Here is a 24,227-nt window from a genome sequence, read left to right as displayed (position 1 = left end):
TATCTGATGAATTCTCAGGACATTTTAAAAAAATATAATAAAACTGAAATTAAGAATGGGAAAATGAGAGATGGAGAAAACCAATACTGACTGACTGACTGATTCATCCATCCTTAAACCAGGTTCACACAACTAACTCCCTGCTTCATGGAGAATTCTGTGCAACTTTGAAAGCTTCCTATGTTTATTATTATTATTATTATTATTATTATTATTATTATTATTATTATTATTATTATTTCTTCTGTGTTTTCCATTTTCCATTTACACATCATTTTGCCTATGTTATAGCCAATAAGTGATATGCTGTCAACAAAAGCTATCTCTTGAAACAATTTTGAAGCCTTAGGAACCACATGGCAAACATATTCTGTTCTTTCACAAGACTCAGTGAACAGAGAACCACAGCCCATATTTAATAATACCGAGAGCTGATGTGGTCCAGTGGTTGGAGTTTCAAGTCCTACTGTACCATTTAATTCAATGGGTATCCCTGGACAATATGTGGTCTTTGTGACTTAGCCACCAAATGGGATTGCTGATAGAACAAGCAGTGTAAAAATTGTCAGATAGTCTATTTTAAATGAGGAGGAGGAGGAGCCATTCTTCTTTTTCTTCCTGGAATCCTGTTTTGGCACCACCTGGGAGGGAATTAGCCTGCAATCTCCACCTTGGCTCAAGCTGTAAGTGGAGCTCATGGCTCTAACATGCAGCCTAATTTTCCTCCCTCCCTGTTTTTGTTTGTTGTTTCTCCTCATCCCACCACCCCTGAACTCAGGTGCAGGGAACCTTTAGCTCTCCAGATGGTTCTGAACTACAACTGCAGTCATAGCTGGCCACGCTTGCTGGGGCTGATGGGAGTTGTAGCTCAGCAACATCTGGAGGACCAAATGGTCCCCATACCTTCCCGAACCTCTGTCACCTCTTTACCTGCTGAAGAGTCCTGGAGAACTCAAAAGCTTTCCACATTAGGACCATCTTACCCAACTGCGGTGGGGGGCTTTGGTGTTTTAAACGAGTTGACCATGCGGCATTCCAGTTGAAGCCTGAGGGACCTGCATTAGTGGAAAAGGGGGACTACAGTGGTGCCTCGCAAGACGAAATTAATCCGTTCCGCGAGTCTCTTCGTCTTGTGGTTTTTTCGTCTTGCGAAGCACGGCTATTAGCGGCTTAGCGGCTTTAAGAAAAAGGAAACAAACTCGCAAGAACTCGCAAGACGTTTCGTCTTGTGAAGCAAGCCCATAGGGAAATTCGTCTTGCGGAACGACTCAAAAAACGGAAAACTCTTTCGTCTTGCGCGTTTTTCGTCTTGCGAGGTACCACTGTATTATAAATTGCTGGTAATAATCATGGCTGCCTTTCCTATTTTACAGATGCCTACGATCCCACCAGAGTTGAAAGGGTGTGATGTGGAAAAGACACGAGTCTCAGGAGATGTCTGCCTTCCGCAAATGTTTTGCTGGTTTCCAATACAGGGAAATAGCTTTAAGCTTCCTACAAGCAGTGACTTCAGAGTGTACTGACAAAGCCCTCGTCTCTGCCAGTGGGGGAAATAAGTAGTTCATATCCCACAGCTTTACGGAGCTTGCATGAAAGTGAGTGAGAGAGAGAGAGTGCACAAAAATCTCTCACTTTGGAACCATCTGTTTTTTGTAGCATTAGGCCTTAATGCCTCTACTTGGCATGGGTTGGTCATTTTTAAAACTCTGCTGAGCCCTGTTCAGGCAGGATGGTAAACAGGATGAAGATGGGAGGGGTGTGAGGGGAAGCTGGCTTTTGCTCTGTGTAAAATGTAAACAGGGGAGATTAGCAAAATGATTTTTGAAAGAATGTGAATTTTCTGAGCTTAAACCTCCGAACCTCTGCACCCTCAGCTTTGTTTAACTTTGGTCTTCGTAAAGCAGGCAGCCAGCTGAGGGGGTGAGTGCCGAAGGGGATGAAGACTGATGGACTGGCTGTGAAATCAGCTTGGACTTCTACCGTTTGAAGGGGCTTTGCTTTTTAAGTTCCTTACCTGGCATCTGCAAACAAACAAACACAAAAAATGCCCCCTTCCCCTCTCTCACACAAATCTAAAACAAAACAAAGTCAAGGCATTGTTTTACATGTAATTACAACCTGTGCAGCCTCTGCCCCCAATTTACTGCTTCAAACCAAGACTATAACCACCCTGGCTACTGTTTTGCACTCACTATTATGAAGTTAGTTCTATTCCCCCCCCCCTCCTGTGGTTATGTTTTTGTAGATTGGACTAGAAACTCTTTGTATGACCCAATTGCTGGTTTGATAGAGCAGATCCTTGTAACAAGGCAACTTTTTAACAGAATGTGATCTCTATTTTTCTACAGTATTAAGCAATTTGCTAACCGTTGGCGAGCAAGTTAAGATATGGGGTGTCCTTCTTAAGCTGACAGGCTGTTCAGAGGAGCTAGCAAAGAAGCGTTTACTTTTTATATCTAGTGCACATTCCACACCATCCTGTTCACAGCTGCAACTCTCTCTGTTGTAAAAAAAAAGAGGTATGTGTGTATGTGCATATGTGTATATATATCTCCTATAAAGCAAATATGTATGTTTTTAGAAAGGCCAAAGTTTTTATTTTCTTATTGGTTAGATCACTGCTTCTAAGGACCCAACAGCGGCACCAATATTGCAGACTTGAAGAAGTGCACATTTATGAACGGAATGAGTCAGAGTCTGTTGTGTCTTCCTTAGTTGTTGGGCGGGGGGGGGGTCCTGTTTCATCCTTTAACTTCAGGATATGGAGGGTGCTGCTTCACCTGTCTTCAAGTTGCCCGTGGCACATAGGAAGTCACACAAGAAGATGCAGCTTTGCCCATTTGGTCTTTGGCTGGTATTGAGGTGCAGCAAAGGGGTTAAGGGAGCACCAGCCCGTGTGTCCAGGGTCAAGTCCATGCTGGGGCTCTTAGACCAGATCTTATAAGCAACTCATAGCACTGGGCTGTCACACTCTATGCATCTGGATTTTTATATTTCCCACTCATTTTGTGTTTTTAAAAAAATGATAGTTCTTGTGGCCACACATAGACCTATTGTTGCCAATCTTTAAAACATTCCTTTCTCAAAATATTCCAAGTGTATTTTAAAAGAACCTTGTACATTCCCCTGGGATTACAGCTGATTTAACCTGTACAACATGTATTTATATATAGATATACTTTTAAATACGACCTTATCTGTTTTTGTTTGCTAACACACCTCTCAGTTTCCCCCCTCTTTCTGTTTGTATTGGGCGTTTTATATGCTTTTGCCCCTCCCCACCTCCTAAAGCCATGTTATCTGTTAAGCATTTCAAATTCCTAGTATCTTATTTTTGGGAGAACGGTCCTATTTGACCAAATATACAAATAACCCACCTCTTGTGCTTTGGCAATCACAATTGCTTATCTGTAATGCCTGATTCTATTACATAGAATCTTTATTAAATATTTAAAGTTTGTTATACATCTAAACAAGATGGTTGTACGGTTTCCTTTATTGGAACATGTGGATTTTCTTTCTTCTACAGTTTTGGGTGGTCTGCAGCTCTTCACCCTTTGGGTCCTTCAAAAACTTCGATATAATAGTTCCTTAGCAAAAGAGAACAATCTGTTCAGCAGCAGCAAGTTAGTGGTTCCTGAAACAAATGGATAAATATTGTCAGGTAGCCGATTTAATTTACAAAGCTGATCTTCTATGTAAAATATTGTGCAAGAATGGTTTGCAAAATAAGTAATAAAAGCTCAGCAACAAAATCTTTTTTAAAAAAATAGAATTTTCCACCTATCTATTCAGAAATAAGTCAGTGGGACTTACTCACAGGTAAGTGCATATAGGAGTCTAGCCTCTGTAAAAAAAAGCAACAGCAGTGGACAGTATAAACTGTTATAGAACAGTTTATCTGAAGAAGTGTGCATGCACACGAAAGCTCATACCAAGAACTAACTTAGTTGGTCTTTAAGGTGCTACTGGAAGGAATTTTTTATTTTGTTATAGAACAGTAAAACGAGGCACAGGAAGACAGGGAACCTGTCAGATCTTGCCATGAAGAACAGAACAGTCCACAACCATGACACTAATACTGGAGAGTCCCCCAGCTGCATTTCCCATGGTGGTGGAACAGAGCTGCTAAAGCCAGTTATATGCCTCAGTTGGGTTCCTATGGGTGAAAGCCGTCCTTATGGAAAATTAAGGTCATTCAAAAGTGCATTCATCATGACTTGAAACGTGATGCAGCCCAAATCTGAGACACCATCTTCCGGGTCTGAAATCCCATGCTAGTCATGTCACCTGCATGAGATTGCAGACTTGAAAAAAACATTTTTTCAGGCATGGTGCGATATTGCAGACCCGAATTAAACACTCTTTCAAGGCAAAAACTCAACCTGATATTGTGTGAGAGCAAGGTACCCGTGCTCTCACAGGGCGGCAGGGTGTGTGTGTGTGTGAGATGTCCCATTTTTTCCAGTGCAGTTGGGTATGATATATATTTAATCATTTTGGCAACAGATACAGTGGTACCTTGGGTTAAGTACTTAATTCGTTCTGGAGGTCCATTCTTAACCTGAAACTGTTCTTAACCTGAAGCACCACTTTAGCTAATGGGGCCTCCTGCTGCCACGGCGCCGCCAGAGCACGATTTCTGTTCTCATCCTGAAGCAAAGTTCTTAACCCGAGGTACTATTTCTGGGTTAGCAGAGTCTGTAATCTGAAGCGTATGTAACCTGAAGCGTATGTAACCCAAGGTACCACTGTACTAGCAAATGTCATCTACCATATTGAGGTGACTTACCGACATTTACTGGCATATCTCTGAATTTTCAGACGTTCACAAAATGTGGGCTTTATGACATTCACAGTAGCACACATCCTGGAAACTAATTTGCTAAACTTCGTGAGAATTTTAACCCTAGGGGTAAACTACAGTTCCCAACATTCTTAGGTGTGTGTGTTTTTAATGTATAGTGTTTACATAGCCATAGATTCATGAGTGATAGCATAGACCATATGTCAGTAGGAGAGAGAATGACAAGTTAATGCCTGTTTAGTCCGCAGATATTGGCTAAACTTATGGAGCAGTTGAGGAAAGGCAGACACTTATTGCTAATTGCTGTTATTCATGCAATTGCCCGCTAAGTCTCTCTGTAGGGGAGTGGAACAAATGCTGCATACCACAATTGTTCATTTTCAAATTGCTAGGAGAGTCCCGTCTCCCACCCCGTTTGAGCAATGTGTTGGCAACGCAGCTTGGAGAATTACATGTGAGCACATGGGCGAAGGAGGAAGAGATTAGGCAAATTCCACACTCGTATTGACCAACACATGGCGGAGATTAGAAATAAAAATGAAATCCTCCAGCCAAGGAAACCACAATAACATGCTGCTTATGAAACAAACGAAGAAATTTCCATCCTAGACAGCAGAAAACTCTGTCTTCATGCTGGAAGCCTGTTGGTGAGAATAACCAGACCCGTCCCAGGAGGAACAGCTGAGCTCGGAGAAGACAAGAGCATGGAAACACTAGGTAGCATCTTGACGAGTCCCCAAGATGATATAGTTAAGCAAAGCAGGTGATTTTTCTAGAGAGACCCTGTGACTGATTTCTACTGCCAGAAATAAATTAAAAGGTTTTATTCAAGGCAGACCAACCCACAGAGGTTTCAGAGCTAGAAGGGAAAGGAAGAAAGGCTAAGCAATCACACAGGCCTATGGATAATACCATAAAATTGATGCTTTGCATGTCTCCTTTTATGGTCAGGCAATATCTGAAGAGGACTATCTTTGCTGGGTAATGCTAGAAGTGGCAAGAGCTCTGTTTCCCTTCCTTCCAAGCTGACACTTCATCCCTGCCCCTTCTCAGCGAACCAGCTCCTTCCAATGCCAGGAGTTAAAAGCAGCAGATTTTTGTTATTGTTGTTTGGCTCTCTGCTCTGGAGGGTGAGGACAGCTTAGTGGCTCTGCAACTCCTGGCAGATTAGTTCCTGCACCATGGAGGCTGGCTTGGCAGAGTTGAGGTCCAACTGCAATTCCTGCAAGCAGGAAAGGCTAGGAGAGAAGTCTTAAAACTCCTTCAGAAAACAAGTACTGGTGAAGCGTGGCGGGGATATTGTCATGAAAGATGCATTTGATTTATTTACTTGATTTCCAAGGAGCTCAAGGTGGCATCCATAGGTTTCCCCTTCCCTACTTCATTCTCACAACAACCCTGTGAGGTAGCTTGGGCTAAGAGATAGTGACTGGCCCAAGGTCACCGAATAATCTTCATGGCCATGTGGGGGTTTGAACCCTGGTCTCCCATGTCCTAGTCTGACACTCTATAACCCTTACACCACACTGACTGTTTAGCTGGGGAAACTGCAGGCTCATGACAAAGCCCCAAGTCCAAGTTGATGTGGCAAGTAGTAGCACATTAACAAATAGTCCCCAACTGCAACTCACAAAAAGGGGTGAGAGAGAAGAGATCCATTTGTCAAGAGAATGGATCTTTTGGTCTCTGCTCTGATAAAGGCAGACTCATTCGCTGAAGGCAACATGACTTGTCTGTGAAAACAGGGCGACCCCCCAAGCACAACATTCAGGATTGGAAACCTTCTGCCTCCTATTGACCATGGAGAGAATACTGCTCACACCTGCTGGAGACAGAAGACCTGCAGGTAGGGATGCAGGAGAAACACAATTCAGTTTGCATGTACAGTAAAGGTGAACTGATTTGCACTTCCCCAAATAATCTGCAATCCGAAACACGGCCATCCTTAGCCATTCACACCTTTCTGAATTTTGCGATACAGTTCTCTAGCCGGGTAATGTGTGCAAAAAAATGCATTTACTAGGGTGGAGCGAGCGACAAAATGCATATGTTCGTGAACATTATATCAGGCCAAAATGCATAGAAAGATTTGTACATTAGGATAAATCTGTGCTAAAATGTTGATGAATTTTCACAAAGACTTTTAAAAATATTGCAAACTGATGTAGAAATGTGGAGAATAGAACTTCAGGTTGTCAAAAATGAGAAACAGAGTCACCCATCCTTACAAGCAAGTTTCAGCATTCCAATATGATTTTCTTTTTCTTTCTTTTTTGTATGCGTTTATCTGATGGTGGGAGGTGGTAGTGGAACAGGCTCCCTTGGAAAGTGGCAGGCTCTCCTTCATTGGAGGTTTTTAAACAGATGTTGAGTGGCCATCTGTCACGGATTCCTGCATTGCAGGACTAGATGATCCATTGATTCCCTTCCAGCTCTACAATTCTGTGATTCTTGATGCAGCAGAGGACATGCAGTCCTGTATCATAAGTAGCAATGCAACAGCACTAGTTTTCAAGCCAGGCTTCTTCTTTTTATAGAGTTCTCTGAAATCTCAAAAGGGACGTGGGTGGCGCTGTGGGTTAAACCACAGAGCCCAGGGCTTGCCGATCAGAAGGTCAGCGGTTTGAATCACCGCGATGGGGTGAGCTCCTGTTGCTTGGTCCCTGCTCCTGCCAACCTAGCAGTTCGAAAGCAAGTCAAAGCACAAGTAGATAAATAGGTACCGCTCCGGCGGGAAGGTGAACGGCGTTTCTGTGCACTGCTCTGGTTCACCAGAAGCGGCTTAGTCATGCTGGCCACATGACCCAGAAGCTGTACGCCAGCTCCCTCGGCCAAGAAAGCGAGATGAGTGCCGCAACCCCAGAGTCGGCCACGACTGGACCTAATGGTCAGGGGCCCCTTTGCCTTTCCTGAAATCTCATAAACACTTGGCCCATTCCTATTGCTTTCCTGCTGGACCTGTCCTCTGTAAATTAGGATCACTGCAGCCATCGCTTCCAATATTTTTACCAGCACCACCACAAAGCCACTTACAGCATTACAAGAGAGCTGCCGGGTGTCTTTTGGCCACTGTGTGCTTTCCCCTCTTCAGTACAGAAACTAATTTCTTCCCCCTTTTCATTCCAATTTCATTCATGCTTCCCTTGCAGCAAAGCAGACACCCATCCATCCTGTTCATGGGAGTGGCATATCAGATTGACTAGGCCTGGACTGAGGCCAGCATAGATAGAGCTCTTGATAACAAAGAATAATTTTCCTGTTATCCGGAAAGGCCGCGAGCTATTCAGTGAAGATACTTGTTCTTGTCTCACCCATTCAAACATGACATGGGATGGGGAATTGGACCACCCACTGGCACCCATCTGTCAATCACCTGGCATCATATGATGTCAGATGATTCTGAGCTCAAGTTACAGCTTGAATTGTGCCCTAATTTTGTGTGCTAACATGGTAGCTGGTACTATTTAGAGCAGACCCATTGGAATTAATGGGTATAGCTAATTTAGGTTCTGTTCAGAGGATCTATTATGTATAGAACTAACACTGGGTGTAACCTCATGATTATTCACTTAGATATTTGTCTTTCTCTAGGCCAGGGAGTCATGTTTATATGAACTTTGTCTACGATTAAGGAGAACATAAATAGCATAGCTCAGCTTTATAACTGTTTAGAGAAGATGGACTATATATAATGGTATATTAACATTTAGCTTTACAAAATATGCAAGACGAGCATAGATAAGGCAAGCAAGTAAACACCAACTGTACTTTTAAAGGGCCTTTGCAAGTTCCGAAATGCCAATTAAAATATTATAGTTGATGCGCCATTCAGTGGAAGAGACAACACAAGCAATTCTCTGTGTGTGTTTTGCTGAGACTGAGCATTTTTAGAATGACATGCTATGTCCGATTGGTCAGGCGTGGTGGTGAGTGGTAGAAAAAAGAGATAAAGGGACTTAAAAGATTCATGGATTATTTATTATACCCTGCCTGTTTTCCAGGGAGCCTAGGGTGTCATGGGTGGAGTGATAAGAAAGGAGATTCTGACTAAACATGCGGAAAAACTTTATGACAGTAAGAGCTGTTTGACAAGGGAATAGATCAGTGTTTCCCAAACGTTTTTGGGCAACGGCACACCTGTTTACTGAAAAAAAATCTCGCGGCACACCACCATTAAAGCCCCGCCCCATGACGTCAGCGCGCAGCGTCACGCCGGGAGGGACGCACAAAAGTGAAAGTTTTTTCCCTCGGCAGCTCCTCGAAAGGCTTCTCTCAGCTGCGCTCAATCCGCCTCGGAGAGGATTTCCCCTCCGGTCCCATGTGTTCGTTTGGGGCATCGCTCCGGCTGCTCCCTCTCCCGCCGCGCAGGAGCGATGCCTCTCTCTGGCTCTCCCTCCGTGCAGGCTGAGGGAGGGAGGGAGGGGCGCGTGGGAGACCAAACCCAGCGAGGCAGAGTCGCGCGGAGGCGCCCAGGCAGCGCTGCCGGCTGCGAGGAGGAGCGCCAGGCAGCAGCAGGAGGCGCGGCCTCTCCTCGCCGCCGCCGCCCCGCCTCTCGCCGCCCGACTCGCCCGCCTCCCTCCAGGCATCTCGCGGCACACGAGGCAACGTCTCACGGCACACTCGTGTGCCGCGGAACACCGGTTGGGAAACACTGGAATAGATTCCCTCAGAAGGTGGTATACTCTCCTTCCTTGGAGCTTTTTAAGCAGAGGTTGGCTGCTTTAGCTGGGATTCCTGCATTGCAGGGGGTTGAACTAGATGAGCCTTGATTCTATGATTCTATGAGTTTATGATAACATTTTAGACTTGCAAAACCCCTGTGAGGTAGATAAGAGTGAGGGACAGAAACTTGCCAGTGCCCTGTGAGCTTCAGAGCTGAGGAAGAACAAGAATCCTGTTCATGTGACCAAACAGGATGTCAATTCAGGGGTTGTATTAACTGCGTACAGTGGTACCTCGGGTTAAGTACTTAATTCGTTCCGGAGGTCCGTTCTTAACCTGAAACTGTTCTTAACCTAAAGCACCACTTTAGCTAATGGGGCCTTCTGCTGCCGCTGCACCTCCGGAGTCCGATTTCTGTTCTTATCCTGAAGCAAAGTTCTTAACCTGAAGCACTATTTCTGGGTTAGTGGAGTTTGTAACCTGAAGCATATGTAACCTGAAGCGTATGTAACCCAAGGTACCACTGTATTGTGCCCTCAAATACAGGCCAGACTCCGCCCTCACCCTCCTTCTCTGAACTAGGAGAAACCCCGCTGCAAGCCTGTGTTTAGAGCCCTGCCAGTGAGCTGTGTGTAACCCTGTTTAATAAACACACTGGCAGTGTCTGTGGCGTTCTTGAATCAGCAGCTAAGATTCTGCAGGTCCTTCACTGTATACCTTTCTGGGTAGGAGTAGGATCTCAGCCCCTGCCACATTCATTGATTACACTGGGCAACAATTTTTTACTTTTTGAATGTTGTCTAGATTTCTACAACTGATTTAGGGTATTTTTGCACTGCTGAATCAGGAAATGGCATCCGTTTCTCTCCATCAGGTCAGGTTTTCTGTAAACTGAATGGTGGGCATTGATAAAGGTAAGTACAACGTAAATTGCATGTTGCTTCACCATTTTTCAAACATCAGGGCTTGAACTTCTGTTTCTTGGAACTCCTGGAATACTCAGCAGCACGGAGGTCTCTCTTCAGAGTCCAGCAGTAGTCAGCCATCATGACTGCGTCCCAGCGACCCTGATACCTGGTCTCCATCTTTTTCATGTCCTGATGGAATCTCTCCCCCTGCTCGTCACTCATTGAACCCAGGTTCTCAGGAAACCGGTCCATATGTGAAAATAGGTAGTGCATCTTGACGCTCATGTTGCAGCCCAGGTTTCTGAAAGCAGTCAGCATGTTGTTGACAAGTTCTGTGTAGTTTCTGGCCTTATTGTTGCCAAGAAAGTTCTTCACTACCAGAACAAATGCCTTCCATGCTTCCAGTTCCACTTCGTTCACTGACTTTCCAAACTCTGGATCTCTGATGAGCTGACGGATCTGAGGACCGTCAAAGATGCCAGCTTTCAACTTCTCCATGGTCAATCCTGGAAAAGCCTGGCACAAATAAATGAAGCAGTCACCATCCTTGTCCAGAGCCTTGGTGAACTGCATGATTAAGCCGAGTTTGATGTGCAGCGGTGGGAAGAGTATTCTGTCTCTGTCCACCAGAGGGTCGTTGATGACGTTCCTTTTGTTGCAAGGCACCAATTCCTCCCGCACAGGCCAGTCCTTCTTCATGTAATGCTGAGCACGGTCCCTACTATCCCACATGCACAGAAAACATGGGTACTTGGTGAAGCCAGACTGTTGCCCAAACAAAAAATTCACCATCTTCAGGTCAACACAAATAAACCACTTATGCTGATCATAACCAATTTTCTCCAGCACATACTTCACCGCTTCATAGTTCTCCTTCGGTGTACTCGAGTGAGCCAGGGGTATAGAGGCAAACTGGTTGCCGTTGTGTAGCAGAACACATTTCAGTGATCGCTTGCTGCTGTCAATGAACAGTCTCCAATCTCTGGGTTCGTACTGTGGCAGTCCAAGCTTGAGCAGAAGCTGCGCAATATCTGCACAGTACACCAAGTCCTTCTCTTCCGAGAAAATACGGAGGTACTCTTGATGCCTGTTGCACAAGAAGCTGATGTGAGCACTGTCAGAGAGGAGGTTTTTTCCTTCAATCTGGATGCCAACAGTTCGGCAGAGTCCTTTGACAAGCTGAGGTTGCGAACTAGATCATTCAACTCCTTTTGGGAAAATGGATGTGGATGTGGAGCATCATCTTCAAGAACCACTTCTTCTTCTTCATGTCCTTCAACACTGGAGGCATCTTCGTCACTAATGTCAGGAAGTTCTCCGAAGATAGGCACTGGAATTTCATCACAATGAGCTACAGGACGACGTGCTGATTGAAGATCAGGATACTTCGTGGGGTAGCTGCCCCATTAACTTAGTTTTGATCCCCCAACTTTATGCTTTGCTGGACCAATTTATGGAAGATTTCGAGGTTTTATGACTTCAAACTGATCCCTTTTCGACATAATCACCCAGAACTATCGGACTTGAATACTTCTTGTCATTAAAATAATCATTTCCAATCAAAACAATTATTTGACAAGGCATTTTACCCCCACCAACTTCTTCTAAAATGCTCCACACAAGCGTACATGTGAACAAAAACGTAAAAAAGACATGTGGCCATAGCTAAAAAACTTGAGCTGATTGAGCAAAACCAATGTGATTTTTGGATTCAGTGCATCAGATTCATCCTAAATCAGCTGAAAAAACGCAGACAACAAATTTGTTGTTGACCAGTGTTATTTAGGCTGCGTATGTGTAGGCACCATGCTGTGTAGCCAATTGGCATGTGGTTGTTGGAGGTGGAGCCTGCCAATGCAATCTCATCCCCTCCCCCTTCCATTGATCCAGTATCCCACTGGTCATGCAAAAAAGACTTGAGATTTTACAAAAACATGGAGAGCTGCCACCTCCAGCAGCTGAGATTGCACAGAACGCTAAACTCGTTGCTTAATGCTATGTGCACAAGCATCAGCAAACCTTCAATACACATGCACCCCTAAGCCACTAAAATGTGGCTTAGCGTTATGTGCAAACAAGGATAGTGTCTCTCTCTCAGATAACCCTTGATGAGCAAAAGTTGGAGCTTACATCCTATTCCATTCTGTCTCAGTTGGTTCCTTTTAAATGTGGGGAATTATCCCAGTGGAGTAAAGGTTTTGCAATAGCACCACCTACTGGATGGTTGATAGAAACGTTCAAGCATATGCTCCCGGTGCCTTTAACGGTGTAGCTATCTCCTAAACGTTTTCACTGTAAATCCTGTAGGAACTGTGTTTGTTCTGTTCTGTAATTGAGTTGCAGACAAACCACTTCAAAGAGGGATAAAAAGACGGAATCCGGGGTGTGATGGAAAAAATGCACAGGGTTTCAAAACCTTATCCCACCTGTCATTACTCAACACCTTTCATTTATTCTAGGAGAGACTTTTTGCCAATAAACTAGCATGACTAACAGGAGCTGGGATAATCCCACAATCTACAGATGTTGCGGTGAACAAACAAGGCACCTTTGTTTCTTGCCCCATGGAGGGATATTTTAAAGATGCTGCCAAAGCAGCAATTCAAAGCACCTGGAGTGCCCTGACTTAGTTACAATATGCATCCAATTGTTAAAATCCAGGAAAATGCTAGGTTGGGCAAGGGTTGCCATACGCCCGGGAGCGATTTTGCAGAACAAAAAAGAACCTCAACAACTTTTTTCTCCGGATTTTCAGTTTGAAATATGTCAGCCCTAGGCAACTCCCCCCCTCCCTCCAAAGAGCAACCCCCCCAGAATAAATCTAATCTTTGCAAGGTATGAAGCATGTCCAGAATTTACTGCAGCACCCAGAGATATCTGGAATCTGTTTTGATGTGCAGTACTGTGTGTGATTGCTCTGCTTCAGGGTTTAGTAAATGGTTAACAATGGACATGTTTAGGATGCAAGGTCTGTACAGCTGTCAAAGAGGGGCAGAGAAATTTTCCAGATACAGGAGTAGGAGGAAGGTAGTATTACAGGTACTGGGGTGGATTCCCCACTCCCACCCCCCGGTTTCTTTTTGTGTTCTCGTTGAGAAGTTAGAGTGCAGAATGCCTCCAGATTGTCAGTATTCTGTGGGAGAGATTCATGCACAGAGCAGAACTTTACATTTTCATGTTTAGAGTGGATTAAAGTTCCCTGTTACCCTAGTGCAACAAATCCACTTAAAAAATGAGAACACCACCTGACTTTTCGCAGTTTGGGGCAGACAAGCTATTTACAGGAAGACCCCTAAATTACTTGTCAGCATATCAGGTTGAATGCTCATTGTCCTAAAACCACCACATAAACCAATTAGAAGAAAGGCTCAATAAAGACCAGGTGTAATTTAGGCACTGTATAAGCTTTGCATAAGCAAATCAGGATGAGTGCCGAACAAAGTGGTTGGCTAGAGGAGGCCGAAGTGGGACACACAGTTTGATGGTGGCAAATTCCTGAAGGGCAGCCATGTTAGGCTGCTGTAGCAAAACCAAAAAGGGACATTCTGACATAAAATGATATGGTGCTTTTCATGGCTGTCATCCATGAAACCATATGGGGAAATCGACCTGTTAGTCTCAAAGGTGGCACGAGACATTTTGATGGGTGACTGTACCGCATGCTCCACGGCATGGAGGGTGGTGCTAGAAGCTTTCCACTGCTCTGTAGGGCCTGGGCAACATTATAGTGCGATCCTTCCTTGCTGTCTTCAGCTTCTGCCTCTTATTTTTGCTTCCCACTGTGCACGCAGGAACCAGCACTGTGCGCAGCACATCTCACGAAAACGAGCTCTGTAAGAAAAACCCGCTAACACCAATAAATCTTCTTTTAATGAAACAGGCCTGTATTTTGCTTTTCCAATCTGAAGCTGAGCTGGGCTGTCTGCTGTCTGGTCCAGGCCAACAACAATACTCCAGCTAATCATTGTCATGAGAATACCGGGGGAGTTTTTAGAAAGGCTGGGGTTCCTCTCACACAATTTCACATCTGCATTGGATTACCAGCCCATCCAGATGATTTTGCTACAATCAGCAGTGTTCTCGGGGCATATTTACTTTATCAGACAAGGAACTGCTAATTTATTTGCTCAGTCTTTGGTATAAATTGATTGAGATCCCCTGTGTGAAACGCCTCGTGTTATTTACCCCCGCCCGTCACTTTTTAGCCCCCCCCCCGCTTCAGCTGGATTTTTAGTTTTTGCAATGCATATCAAAGCTGACCTCTTTTAATGGATGAGTTCACTTTCCTGTTTTCCCTGAACGTCTCTTGACACCCGCAGGAATATGAATCTATGACACTGCCTTCAACTGAGTCCATCACCCCACTGGCATTGGGTCCATCAAGTCTTGTACAGTCATGTCTCCATCATGCCTTTCCCACCTCTACCACCTAAGATCCTTTCTCTGGAGATGGCAGGGACAGTGGGGCCACCAGGACTGGACCTTGTGGCAGAAGTCCAGGGCCCTTCCCAGCAGAACGAAGCAAAAGATCCGCAGACACCACATTTTGAAGTGAGTATTTGGCATCCGTCTTGTCTCGGAAGACAATCGAAGAGTGCACCTTTGGGGGTAAAGTCAAACCATTGCATAATACACTGCTTGTTTGCAGAGGAATGGTCTCCCAGAACCAGAAGAGACATGAAAAGGGAGGAGGTTGGTTGTGCCCAGATGCAGTCTCTGATTGCTTGGGCAAAACCCTGGAGAGGAGGGTGGGGACTTTCAGTCTCAGCAACTGCTTCACAGGAGCAAGACCTACCGAAGATGAATTGCTGTGCTCATTAGGCCTGACACTCCTGTATCAATCATGTTTTTGCCAAGAAAGAGTTAACTTCAACTTGCACAGTGTGATTTACTGCTGGCTTGTTCCTGACATGCTCAAGAGTTACAGCGGCTGTAGAGACCAATACGAAAGAGACATGCTGTATTGCAGGTGGGGCAGATGAAGGCATCTGGTGGTGCGGCTGCAGATGCACCATGGCATTTCTTCTCTCTGCGCTCCTTCCAGCGATCACTCTTCCTCTGGTCACTCCTGTGGATACACAACCTGACTGTCTATCTCCAGGCACTGCAATAAACTGCAAGGGATTCTCATATGGCAGGGTTGATGAGTTAATTCGTTTACACTACCGTCTATGGAGGAGAGCATATGTTCAGTCTAAAGTACTTCATTGGGTGGGATTTGAACCCAGGACCTTCTGTTTTCTGCCACTGAGCCATTTCCCTCTCCAAATGCTGCTTTTCTGTAGTCCATCACTTTAGGGTTGAAATCTTAAATCAAAGTCCATAAAGACGTAAATCAGGACTACCTGCCTATTTTATCCCAGATATTTCTTGATTACATTTATATCCTGCCTTTCCTCCAGCAAACTCAGAGAGGTGCACATGGATCTCCTCTCTCCCTAACTTACTGTCACAACAGCCCTGTGAGGTAGGGGAGGTGGACAGGAAGGTTCAAGACTACAGGGGCATAGGAAGGGGGCGGGAGGCAGTCTGCCCCGGGTGTCACCCTGGGGGGGGTGACAAAATGGCCAGCTGAGGGCTACACTCGCTGTAGGGTGGCCAAGGGCACGCGCATGCCGTCCACATGGGCACCGTGCATGCACCATCCATATCGGCTCTGCACATGCCCCGCCCCTCGACACCCTGCCCCTGGTGCTGGGGAGCCTTCCTTCGCCATTGCATGGCTGAGTGGGGATTTGAAACTGGGTCTCTCCAGCCCCTAGCCCAGCCCAGCCCACCTCCTCATGCTCTGGAAGTGAAGAAAGCAAATGAAATGGGAAAGCGCATGCTTATTGTTTATGTAGTGCAGGAGTAGAGAGGATGTTTTCCACACAGCCGCCATCATGCAAACTGCTCTGTTGACCTTGTAGTCTCCACCACTAGCAGTTTGGAGTGGTCAGTGGGGATATATGAAGGACCAGTGCAGGACTAAGTTATGAGTGCAGGCTGGTGAGTCACAGGAAGAGTTTCAGAAACGGAGAGATCCAATAACTGGTGAATTATTATTAATTTTAGGAGGAGGGGACCATTGCACAGTGAAGGCCAATCCTTAATGTCTACTTTTGCAATATTTAGCAGAGAAGGAAATAACCCTTTATTACTTTTCACTGCAGCTGCAGAGTATATTAAGTAGTAGAAGGAAGGAAGGAAGGAAGGAAGGAAGGAAGGAAGGAAGGAAGGAAGGAAGGAAGGAAGGAAGGAAGGAAGAAAGAAAGAAAGAAAGAAAGAAAGAAAGAAAGAAAGAAAGAAAGAAAGAAAGAAAGAAAGAAAGAAAGAAAGAAAGAAGACCCACTTCATTGCAGAGAGGCTTTCGAGAAATTCGCGGAGATATTGCTGCTAAAATGCTTAGGAGCAAGGCTGGAAAACACTGTGGAAATTGTAGAGACCCAGATGAATTCATACGAGGAAGACTAGCAGGTGGTGGTATAGGTGTAAGGTTCAACTTAATATATAGGCCGCTTTGATGTAGAGAAGCATCCATTTCTAAGTCAGAATGAATTCAACCTGGGAACATGTGAAGCAAATGCTATTTCAATTTGTTACATAACTTGTAGACCCCCAAGCAGGAAACTGATCTCTCTAACTTTCTTAAGGGAAAAGCATTTTGGAGAACCTGAATGAGGTGAAAGTTCCTGCCTCTCGGAGCATTCTTGGATACTGATAATGTGTCTGGTTCTGAGCACCACATTTTAGTAGGTTTGCCAATAATGGGATGTAGGAAGGATGCAGGGGAGAGCTGAGATGATATTGATGGGTCTCCAAAGTACATTAGATGCAGTAAGGGCAGAGAAACTGGATATTTTAAGCCTAGGGGAAATGTTAGGGGATAACAGCTTTCATATTCTTAAAAGCAAAAACAGGGAGAGTAATGAAATCATCACATTTGACATTGGTTGCCTCTTCACATTGGGTTCTCTGGTACTAATATTTCTCGAAGAGGAGATTTCAGCTGGCATGTTTTTTCTTACCCCTGCCTGAGAAGGGCATCTTAAAAATACAGGAGCCCTTTGCTTCTTTGCCCTTGGTGACTCCAGGTTATTCCAGACACAGGCCGTTTCTCAGTAAGCGCTGCCGTTGTCGTGAAATCACCGCCTCCTGGAACTCTGCTCGCTGAAGCTGCTGGGAATCCATTATTCCTGCTCCAGCAAGCATGACAACTGCATATGTATTTGTACAGGCATGAAGCACCTATTGGATAGTACCCATAATGTCATTGCCAAGTAATCACCTGATTAACATAGTTCCTGCTTAGACTTTCCTTTGTTGAATTAACAGTATCAGCCTGTTCATACACTGAACTTGTATAATTTGTTTTGATTTTTTTTAATCCTAAACTTGAAAAAGCCAGTGTAACTTGAAAGCTTGTTTTAAGCATTTCCAGCCCTAGTTGGAGCCTCATTTGCTCTGCATTTTATATTCTGTGGGATCAGTAAGCCTATTAAGGCTCTATTTAATGTACAGTATCAGCATTGGGCAATATTATGCCAATGAGTCTGAACAAGAAAGTCATGGGTTCAAATCTCATCTTGAATTTACTGAGCAAAAGACAAGCAACCTTTGTCTGCTTCCCTCTGCAGTATGTACCAGTATATGATATGCCACACACACACACACACACACACAAACACACACACACACATTCTTCTTCTTCTTCATCATCATCATTATTTTTCACCCTTCCTCCTGAAGAAGCCCAGGGCAACAAACACATCAGTACTAAAATGTTTTTTTTAAGCATTCCAAAAATAGTCAAAACAAGAAAGATTAAGATCAAGACAGAAGAACACAAAAGTTGTAATAGGAGTTGCTGTTTTTTTTAATGGTGCACTGAGAAAGTATATGGCACCAGGAAATAAAAAATGAAGGTGTTCAGGTGGATGTATAGATTAAATACAGGAGCACCTAATGGACTTAAGGAGGACATGGAATGGATATTTGTTATGTAAGAATCTGAAGGTATAGTCTTACAGGAAATTATGCCACACTTCTCATTGTGGTTATTACACTGTATTAAAATATATACATGTATGGATTATTAGTTATTGCTGCCACTGTAAGTCTTTGCAGAATGCATGGGATTTCTGTGAAATGGGGTGAGGTGCCTAATTAACATTGTAAGATCACATGAGCAATATATATTGGTTAGTAATCTAACAGCACATCCTTTTACAGGAGTTCATAGGAACAGCTCATGACCAGGGGGTCCAGGAATTTTACATTGGTAAGTGTGTGTGTGTGTGTGTGTGTGTGTTTGTAATATTTTTATATTTTGGGGGATAAGGATATAAGTGCTATACAGTACATTATTTTAAACAGATGTGTTCAGTTTATATATTAAAAAGTTTTTAAACAAAAATATGTATGATGAATAGCAAATTTTTGCAATCATATATCCAGTGATAAGTTATATATACCTGTCATTTCATTTATGATAACAGCAAAAAAGAAGAAGCTTTAAATGAATTGCTGCCCAAACTAAAAGGCACATCTATCTGCCAATGATTAAGAGGCAGATGATTAGGCAACTAAAAACTCTTCATTTCATTTACAACCTAAACAGACTCTAGCAAGCATCCTTGGGCGTTGGTTGATAATTCTTTGCTCCTTGCTGCCTGATTTACCATATGAGAGATGGTGGTAGCACATCTGTGTTGCAAATTAAATTCCTATCTAGGTGACAGATTGAGACGGCGTCTGGATGGGAAACAAATTTCTCATATGTATATCAAAACTCTCTTTACCTTCTATCACTCAAGCATATAAGTAACCAAACACTTGCTGGGAAACATGCTTGCTCTTCTGCAAAGTGGATAAAAAATGAGAGTGTTTCTGTGTGTGTTTAAAAAGTGTTTTAGCCTCTCTTTAGCAACTGGTATTCGTGTTTGGTGTTTTAATGGTGGAAAGATGGTAATATCCTGTGCACATATGAACAAAACTAAGAGCAAACAGCTTCTGCTGCAGGAATGGGGAGCCTCAGACTGGCCAGGGTGTGGAGTGGGGGGCAAATATGGCTTTCCAGGCCTCACTGTGTGGCCCTACTCTCCCAGGACACACACACCCCGGCCCTGTTTTGCGTTCCCAGTGTGAGAGCCAGTGTGGTGTAGTGGTTAAGAGCGGTGGTCTCGTAATCTGGGGAACCGGGTTCACGTCTCTGCTCCTCCACATGCAGCTGCTGGGTGACCTTGGGCTAGTCACACTTCTCTGAAGTCTCTCAGCCCCACTCACCTCACAGATTGTTTGTTGTGGGGGAGGAAGGGAAAGGAGAATGTTAGCCACTTTGAGACTCCTTTGGGTAGTGATAAAGCGGGATATCAAATCCAAACTCTTCTTCCTTGATCTCTGATAATGCAGCCCTCCATCCAGACAAGCAAGAGGCATGAGTGTGTGTATAAGCGAGTTTACTCTATAAAAGCTTGTTGCTTTGCTCACTTCTCCCTCTGGCCCAGTTGACTACTGCCATGATGTGGCCCTAGGAAGGTTGCCCAGAAGCAATGTGGCCCTCAGGCTGATGTTCCCCACCTCCGATCAATCCTCAATTCAGAAAAGGATGGCAAAGATAAGAAGCTTGCCCTGCATCTCAACAGCTGATTTGATTACTTTCAGCATTCAATTCCTTCATCTTCTCACAACACAACCCTCCTCATTCCCAGAAAAGCAGAGTCCTCTTCCTGGGAAATCTGCCTGCACTCAAACAGGCTGCTGTTTATAATGGAGACACAGCTCACATTCTCTCCCCTCTCTGCTGGCAGCTTCTTCCTTCCTTCCTTGTCCTCCAGCAGCAGAGAGCAATGTCATGCGCATTGTGTACCGTGAGCCAAAACTGTGAGATGTTTTGTTTATGTTGGACTTTGGGAGACCATTTGGTTTTTGTTCCTCAGTGTTTTGGAATTTGGGCTTTGTTAGAGGATGCCCAATGGCTGCAAGGCTTGGCTTTTATTTAAAGAGCCCAAACGTTCCCACGGAGGGCGAGTTGAACTTGGATCCTGAGGGCCTGCAGCCAAACTCCAGGATGTCTCTTCCTCTTCATCCAATGAAAGTTGAGTTTGCTTTGCTGTAGCCTGCGTTGAGGGCAGTTATTGTCTGAGGCCTTGGGCACTGTCAGTAGGGATGTAAGAAGGCATTCTTTTCCATTCCACCTTGTAGATGCTACCTACAGCTGTGTTTCTGTTCCGCTGCATTTCATCTTCCACCCCAAAGCATGTTATTCATCTCGCTGTCCACTGTGTGGCTTATGTAGTTAATGACAGAAATTACCTTGCCATTACGTTATTTCACTCCATTCACTACAGCGCAAAGGAAGCACAACGCAAATGGAGGGGAAACGTAACTAATTGCATATCATTTGTAGGCTCAACAGCAGCAAATTCCACTTGTATTCATTGGGTTGATTTATGTTATGGACACGGGCCAAATGAGCAAGCACCAACAATTTCTGCTCCTGTTTCTATTTTCGTTGGAATTTTCCAACATCCTTACCTGTCAGGAAGACCTAAACAATCTTCCCAGAGGAGCAATTAAGAACAGAAGCATCCTTGGAGTCAGCAGTGGAACATATGCCTGTGCTGCCCAGGGCGGGTGCGCTCCCAAGGGTGCCATGGCACAGAGGGTGCCCTCCCAGGCGTGGGATAGCTGCTAGGGTGCCCGGAGCGGCACGCACACCCTGCAGCCGGGGGCGGAGCGAGCCATCCATGGTGGACATTCGGTGCGCCGCCCACCCACGACTCCCAAACCAAGCTGTCAAAATGAAGGGGGAAGGAGGGAATGCCGCTGGCAAAGTGATGCAGCTCCTCCCCCTTACCCTGAAGGCTTGGGTTAGGCTTGGGAGTCGCGGGCGGGCGGCGCGCCAACTGTCATTCCCCTCAGTGACGGCACCTGGGGCAGTCTGCCCCCCCCGCCCCTTCCTACTCCCCTGCTTGGAGTCACCTTGTTTGTCCAAGCATCTCTGTACTACTGAGAAACTCGAGGGCACCATCATTTTTCCATAGTCTACTCCTGACTACTGAGGAATCAAAGCAGGACTGTAGCTGTTTCAAATTTTCCAGGTGCTGTTGTCACCTCGTGGTAACATTGCTGCTCCCCTCAGAAAGAGGCAGGAGGAGACAAAACGGCGCAACAGGGAGAAGTAGAGCCAGGTGACCTGCACAGGTGCCACTAACGAGCTGCATTTGCCTTATTAAGTTAGTTGTTGACGGGAGACAGCTGAGTGTGGAAGCTGCTTCCATTAGAAAACCCTGTTTCTTTATCTACATTGCCAACTTGAAGTATAAAATTCTGGATGCCCAGGTAAAGCTTGGGGGAGGAATCACTTGGGTACATGGACAAAAGCTTCCAATAAGCATTTTACTATAACTTTGAATTAAAATTAGAATTGAATCTTCTGTATTCAACCATTGAGTCGGGATTTTAAATTGTGTAGCAATATGATATGATATAAGGATATCCTGCCCCCTCCCATATTCTGTAGAAAGGAATTAAAATTTTTTAGCCACATCTGTTAATTTGACTGATATTACAACATTCTGAAACAGAAATATTATTCTGGGAATTTGATTTTATCAATTTTTTTAAAGCACGTGGGTTTCTTTTCTTTTTTAAAACATCAGTTTAGGATCACTTGGAAAAAATACCATTTGTCCTCCATATTGGCTGACCTCTACTTGTCTAAAAAGAGTCATCATGTGAGAAAATGCTGATAATGAACTGTTCAACTTTTACTGAAGAAAGATGGTTTCTTTATCAAACGCTCAGTCTTGTGATTCTGTATCTGACAAACACAAAACTTCCTCAAAGGCTTATTAATATCTTCTTCTGTTGTTCTCTCTCCCTCTCCACACACATTCTGAAGGGATGTTGAATCCTCTTGTTTATCTGGCAAGCTACTGACAATCCATTCATGGGTCGGCAGCTTAAAATGAAAGGAGCCATTGTTGTGTGAACCGTATGCAGTAGTTTATCAGGATGGAGACTGATAATGGAGGATGGGGTTCAGCAATTTACGTAAGGTCATAAAGTTCAGAAGACTGTCAACAACAAAAAAATCCTGGTTTTGCTCATGTACACATATTTGCACGAGTGAATTAGCAAGGAATTCCAGCCTCCATCTGCCCTGTTCACAGGCCACAAACTTTGCAGAAAGCCATTTACTACTTTCTTCATGCAACACATATTTCATTTACGTATGGAATTTGCTGTCACAAGAAGTGCTGATCACCTTTAGTTTATAAGGCTTTAAAAGTGGATTAGACCAATGCATGGAAGCTAAGACAGGTGTAACAGGCAGGTTCAGAGGCAGTGTTCTGCTGGGGCTGAATAGGCTATGGCCTTCATGCTTTGTTTGTGGGCTTCCTGGAAGGGTCTGCTTGGCCATTGTGCAAACTTGGATGTTGGCTAAATAAGCTGTTGGTCTGATCCAGCAGAGTTCTTCTTAGGCTCATAAAATTATAAGCTGTAAATGCTCTAGTTGGTTGTTCAAACTACATAAGAAGATAGGTATATGTACCCTATCTATGGCAGTTCTGAATGTGGTCCTCAGGACCCTGCTCAACTCAATGTCCTCCTAGACCGCACCGCTCAGTGGCTGTATTCTGCACTATGGTGATTTTACTTGGCTGGAATGTTTCCTTGAACTCTGCTAATACCACTTGCTGGGTTGGACAGAGGTTGAAGAGTGTGCCACACCCATTTCTGTCCCACCCACCATTGGAACATGTCCTCCAGAAAGTTGCCCATGAAAAAATGTGACCCTTGGGCTGAAAAGGTTCCTCACTCCTCATCTATGAAGTTTCACTATGTTTGTGCAACCAGGCCAACCCTTGGCTTGTTACCTGTCTGAATGTTATAGACCAGTGGTTCCCAACTGTGGTCTACAGACCCCACGGGGTTAGAGTAACCCACCCAGAGGGTCTGTAGCACCATTCACATAACAAAAACTACCAAAGAGATAACAACATTTTCAAAAGTAGGAGGTTCATGGCTTGGCTTTTGAAAAACCAGGGATTTGTGATAATTAGCAGGGAACCACTGTGACATCCAGCTCCCTCTGTGGCTACAGAAGGTTTTCATACAACCACAGGGGAAGCGGCCATCTGTTTTTTCAACAGCTTCTGCACAAAGAAGAGTGATGTCCCTTGAAATCCTGAATCTGTCATACTACGGTAACCATATGCTCGAAGAGCCAAACAACCATCTTCATTGGAGCTTCCACACGCTGGTGGCCCTTGTACCACAGGCCTGAATCACAGGGCCTCACATGATTTCCCTGCTGATCTTATGAATCCCTATGTAGAAACTGTGCCATTTTCAAACTATGCTAGTGTAGTAAGAAGTCTCCCTGCTCGTTTACTCCATAAATTGAGGAAACATGTCAGCATGAAGAGAGGGTAATGTCTCATCCTTTTTTTCAAAATCCTTGCTAGGTGAGGAACCAGTTTCTCCCGCAGAAGCGAATGATAGCTCACACACATCTCAGTTCTGTTTGGATACAACAGATTTCAGTCACCACCAGGTAAGAATTGCATCTCTTGTGGCAAAACAGACAAAGACTTGGGCAGATTGGCTAGTACAGACACCCCATCACCTAAAAGAATTTGTGGTCCACAACATTTGGAAGTGATAGTGTTGACTGCCTCTGTCCTAGATTAATGCCAAAGTGTCCTACAAAACAAGATGATGGCAGGTAGAAGGATCCTAATAGTTAAAAGGTCCAGAAAGCAGTTGGAAGAACGATGGCAGTGGACGTGTTGTTGGAACTGGTGTAGTTCAGGGATTGTTTCCTTTGCGAACCTTCAGTTCTATTAAGATCAGATGGTGAG

General features: G+C 44.5%; 1 protein-coding gene and 1 long non-coding RNA gene across 7 annotated transcripts in view; both read left to right on the top strand.

Annotated features, from left to right (window-relative positions):
* Nucleotides 1-3,473, top strand: part of JCAD (junctional cadherin 5 associated) — a 69,157-nt gene extending 65,684 nt beyond the window's left edge. For all 6 annotated transcript variants that reach the window (XM_083466614.1, XM_083466615.1, XM_083466616.1 and 3 more), the window contains one exon: nucleotides 1,374-3,473. In XM_083466614.1, the coding sequence (XP_083322740.1) occupies nucleotides 1,374-1,408 (35 nt within the window). In that variant the 3' untranslated portion in view covers nucleotides 1,409-3,473. The remainder of the gene's footprint in view (nucleotides 1-1,373) is intronic.
* A 3,092-nt stretch (nucleotides 3,474-6,565) lies between these two features.
* LOC310689599 lies at nucleotides 6,566-23,924 on the top strand. Its single transcript, XR_014517544.1, has 3 exons — nucleotides 6,566-6,653; nucleotides 18,589-18,637; nucleotides 23,832-23,924. It is a non-coding gene; the product is annotated as an uncharacterized lncRNA (long non-coding RNA).
* The last annotated feature ends 303 nt before the right edge of the window (nucleotides 23,925-24,227 follow it).

The sequence above is a fragment of the Podarcis liolepis genome, assembly GCF_965112155.1.
Source record: "Podarcis liolepis genome assembly, chromosome: 12".
Lineage (NCBI taxonomy): Eukaryota > Metazoa > Chordata > Lepidosauria > Squamata > Lacertidae > Podarcis > Podarcis liolepis.
Note: the sequence above shows the minus strand (reverse complement) of the source record. Positions and strands in the feature narration are given on the sequence as shown.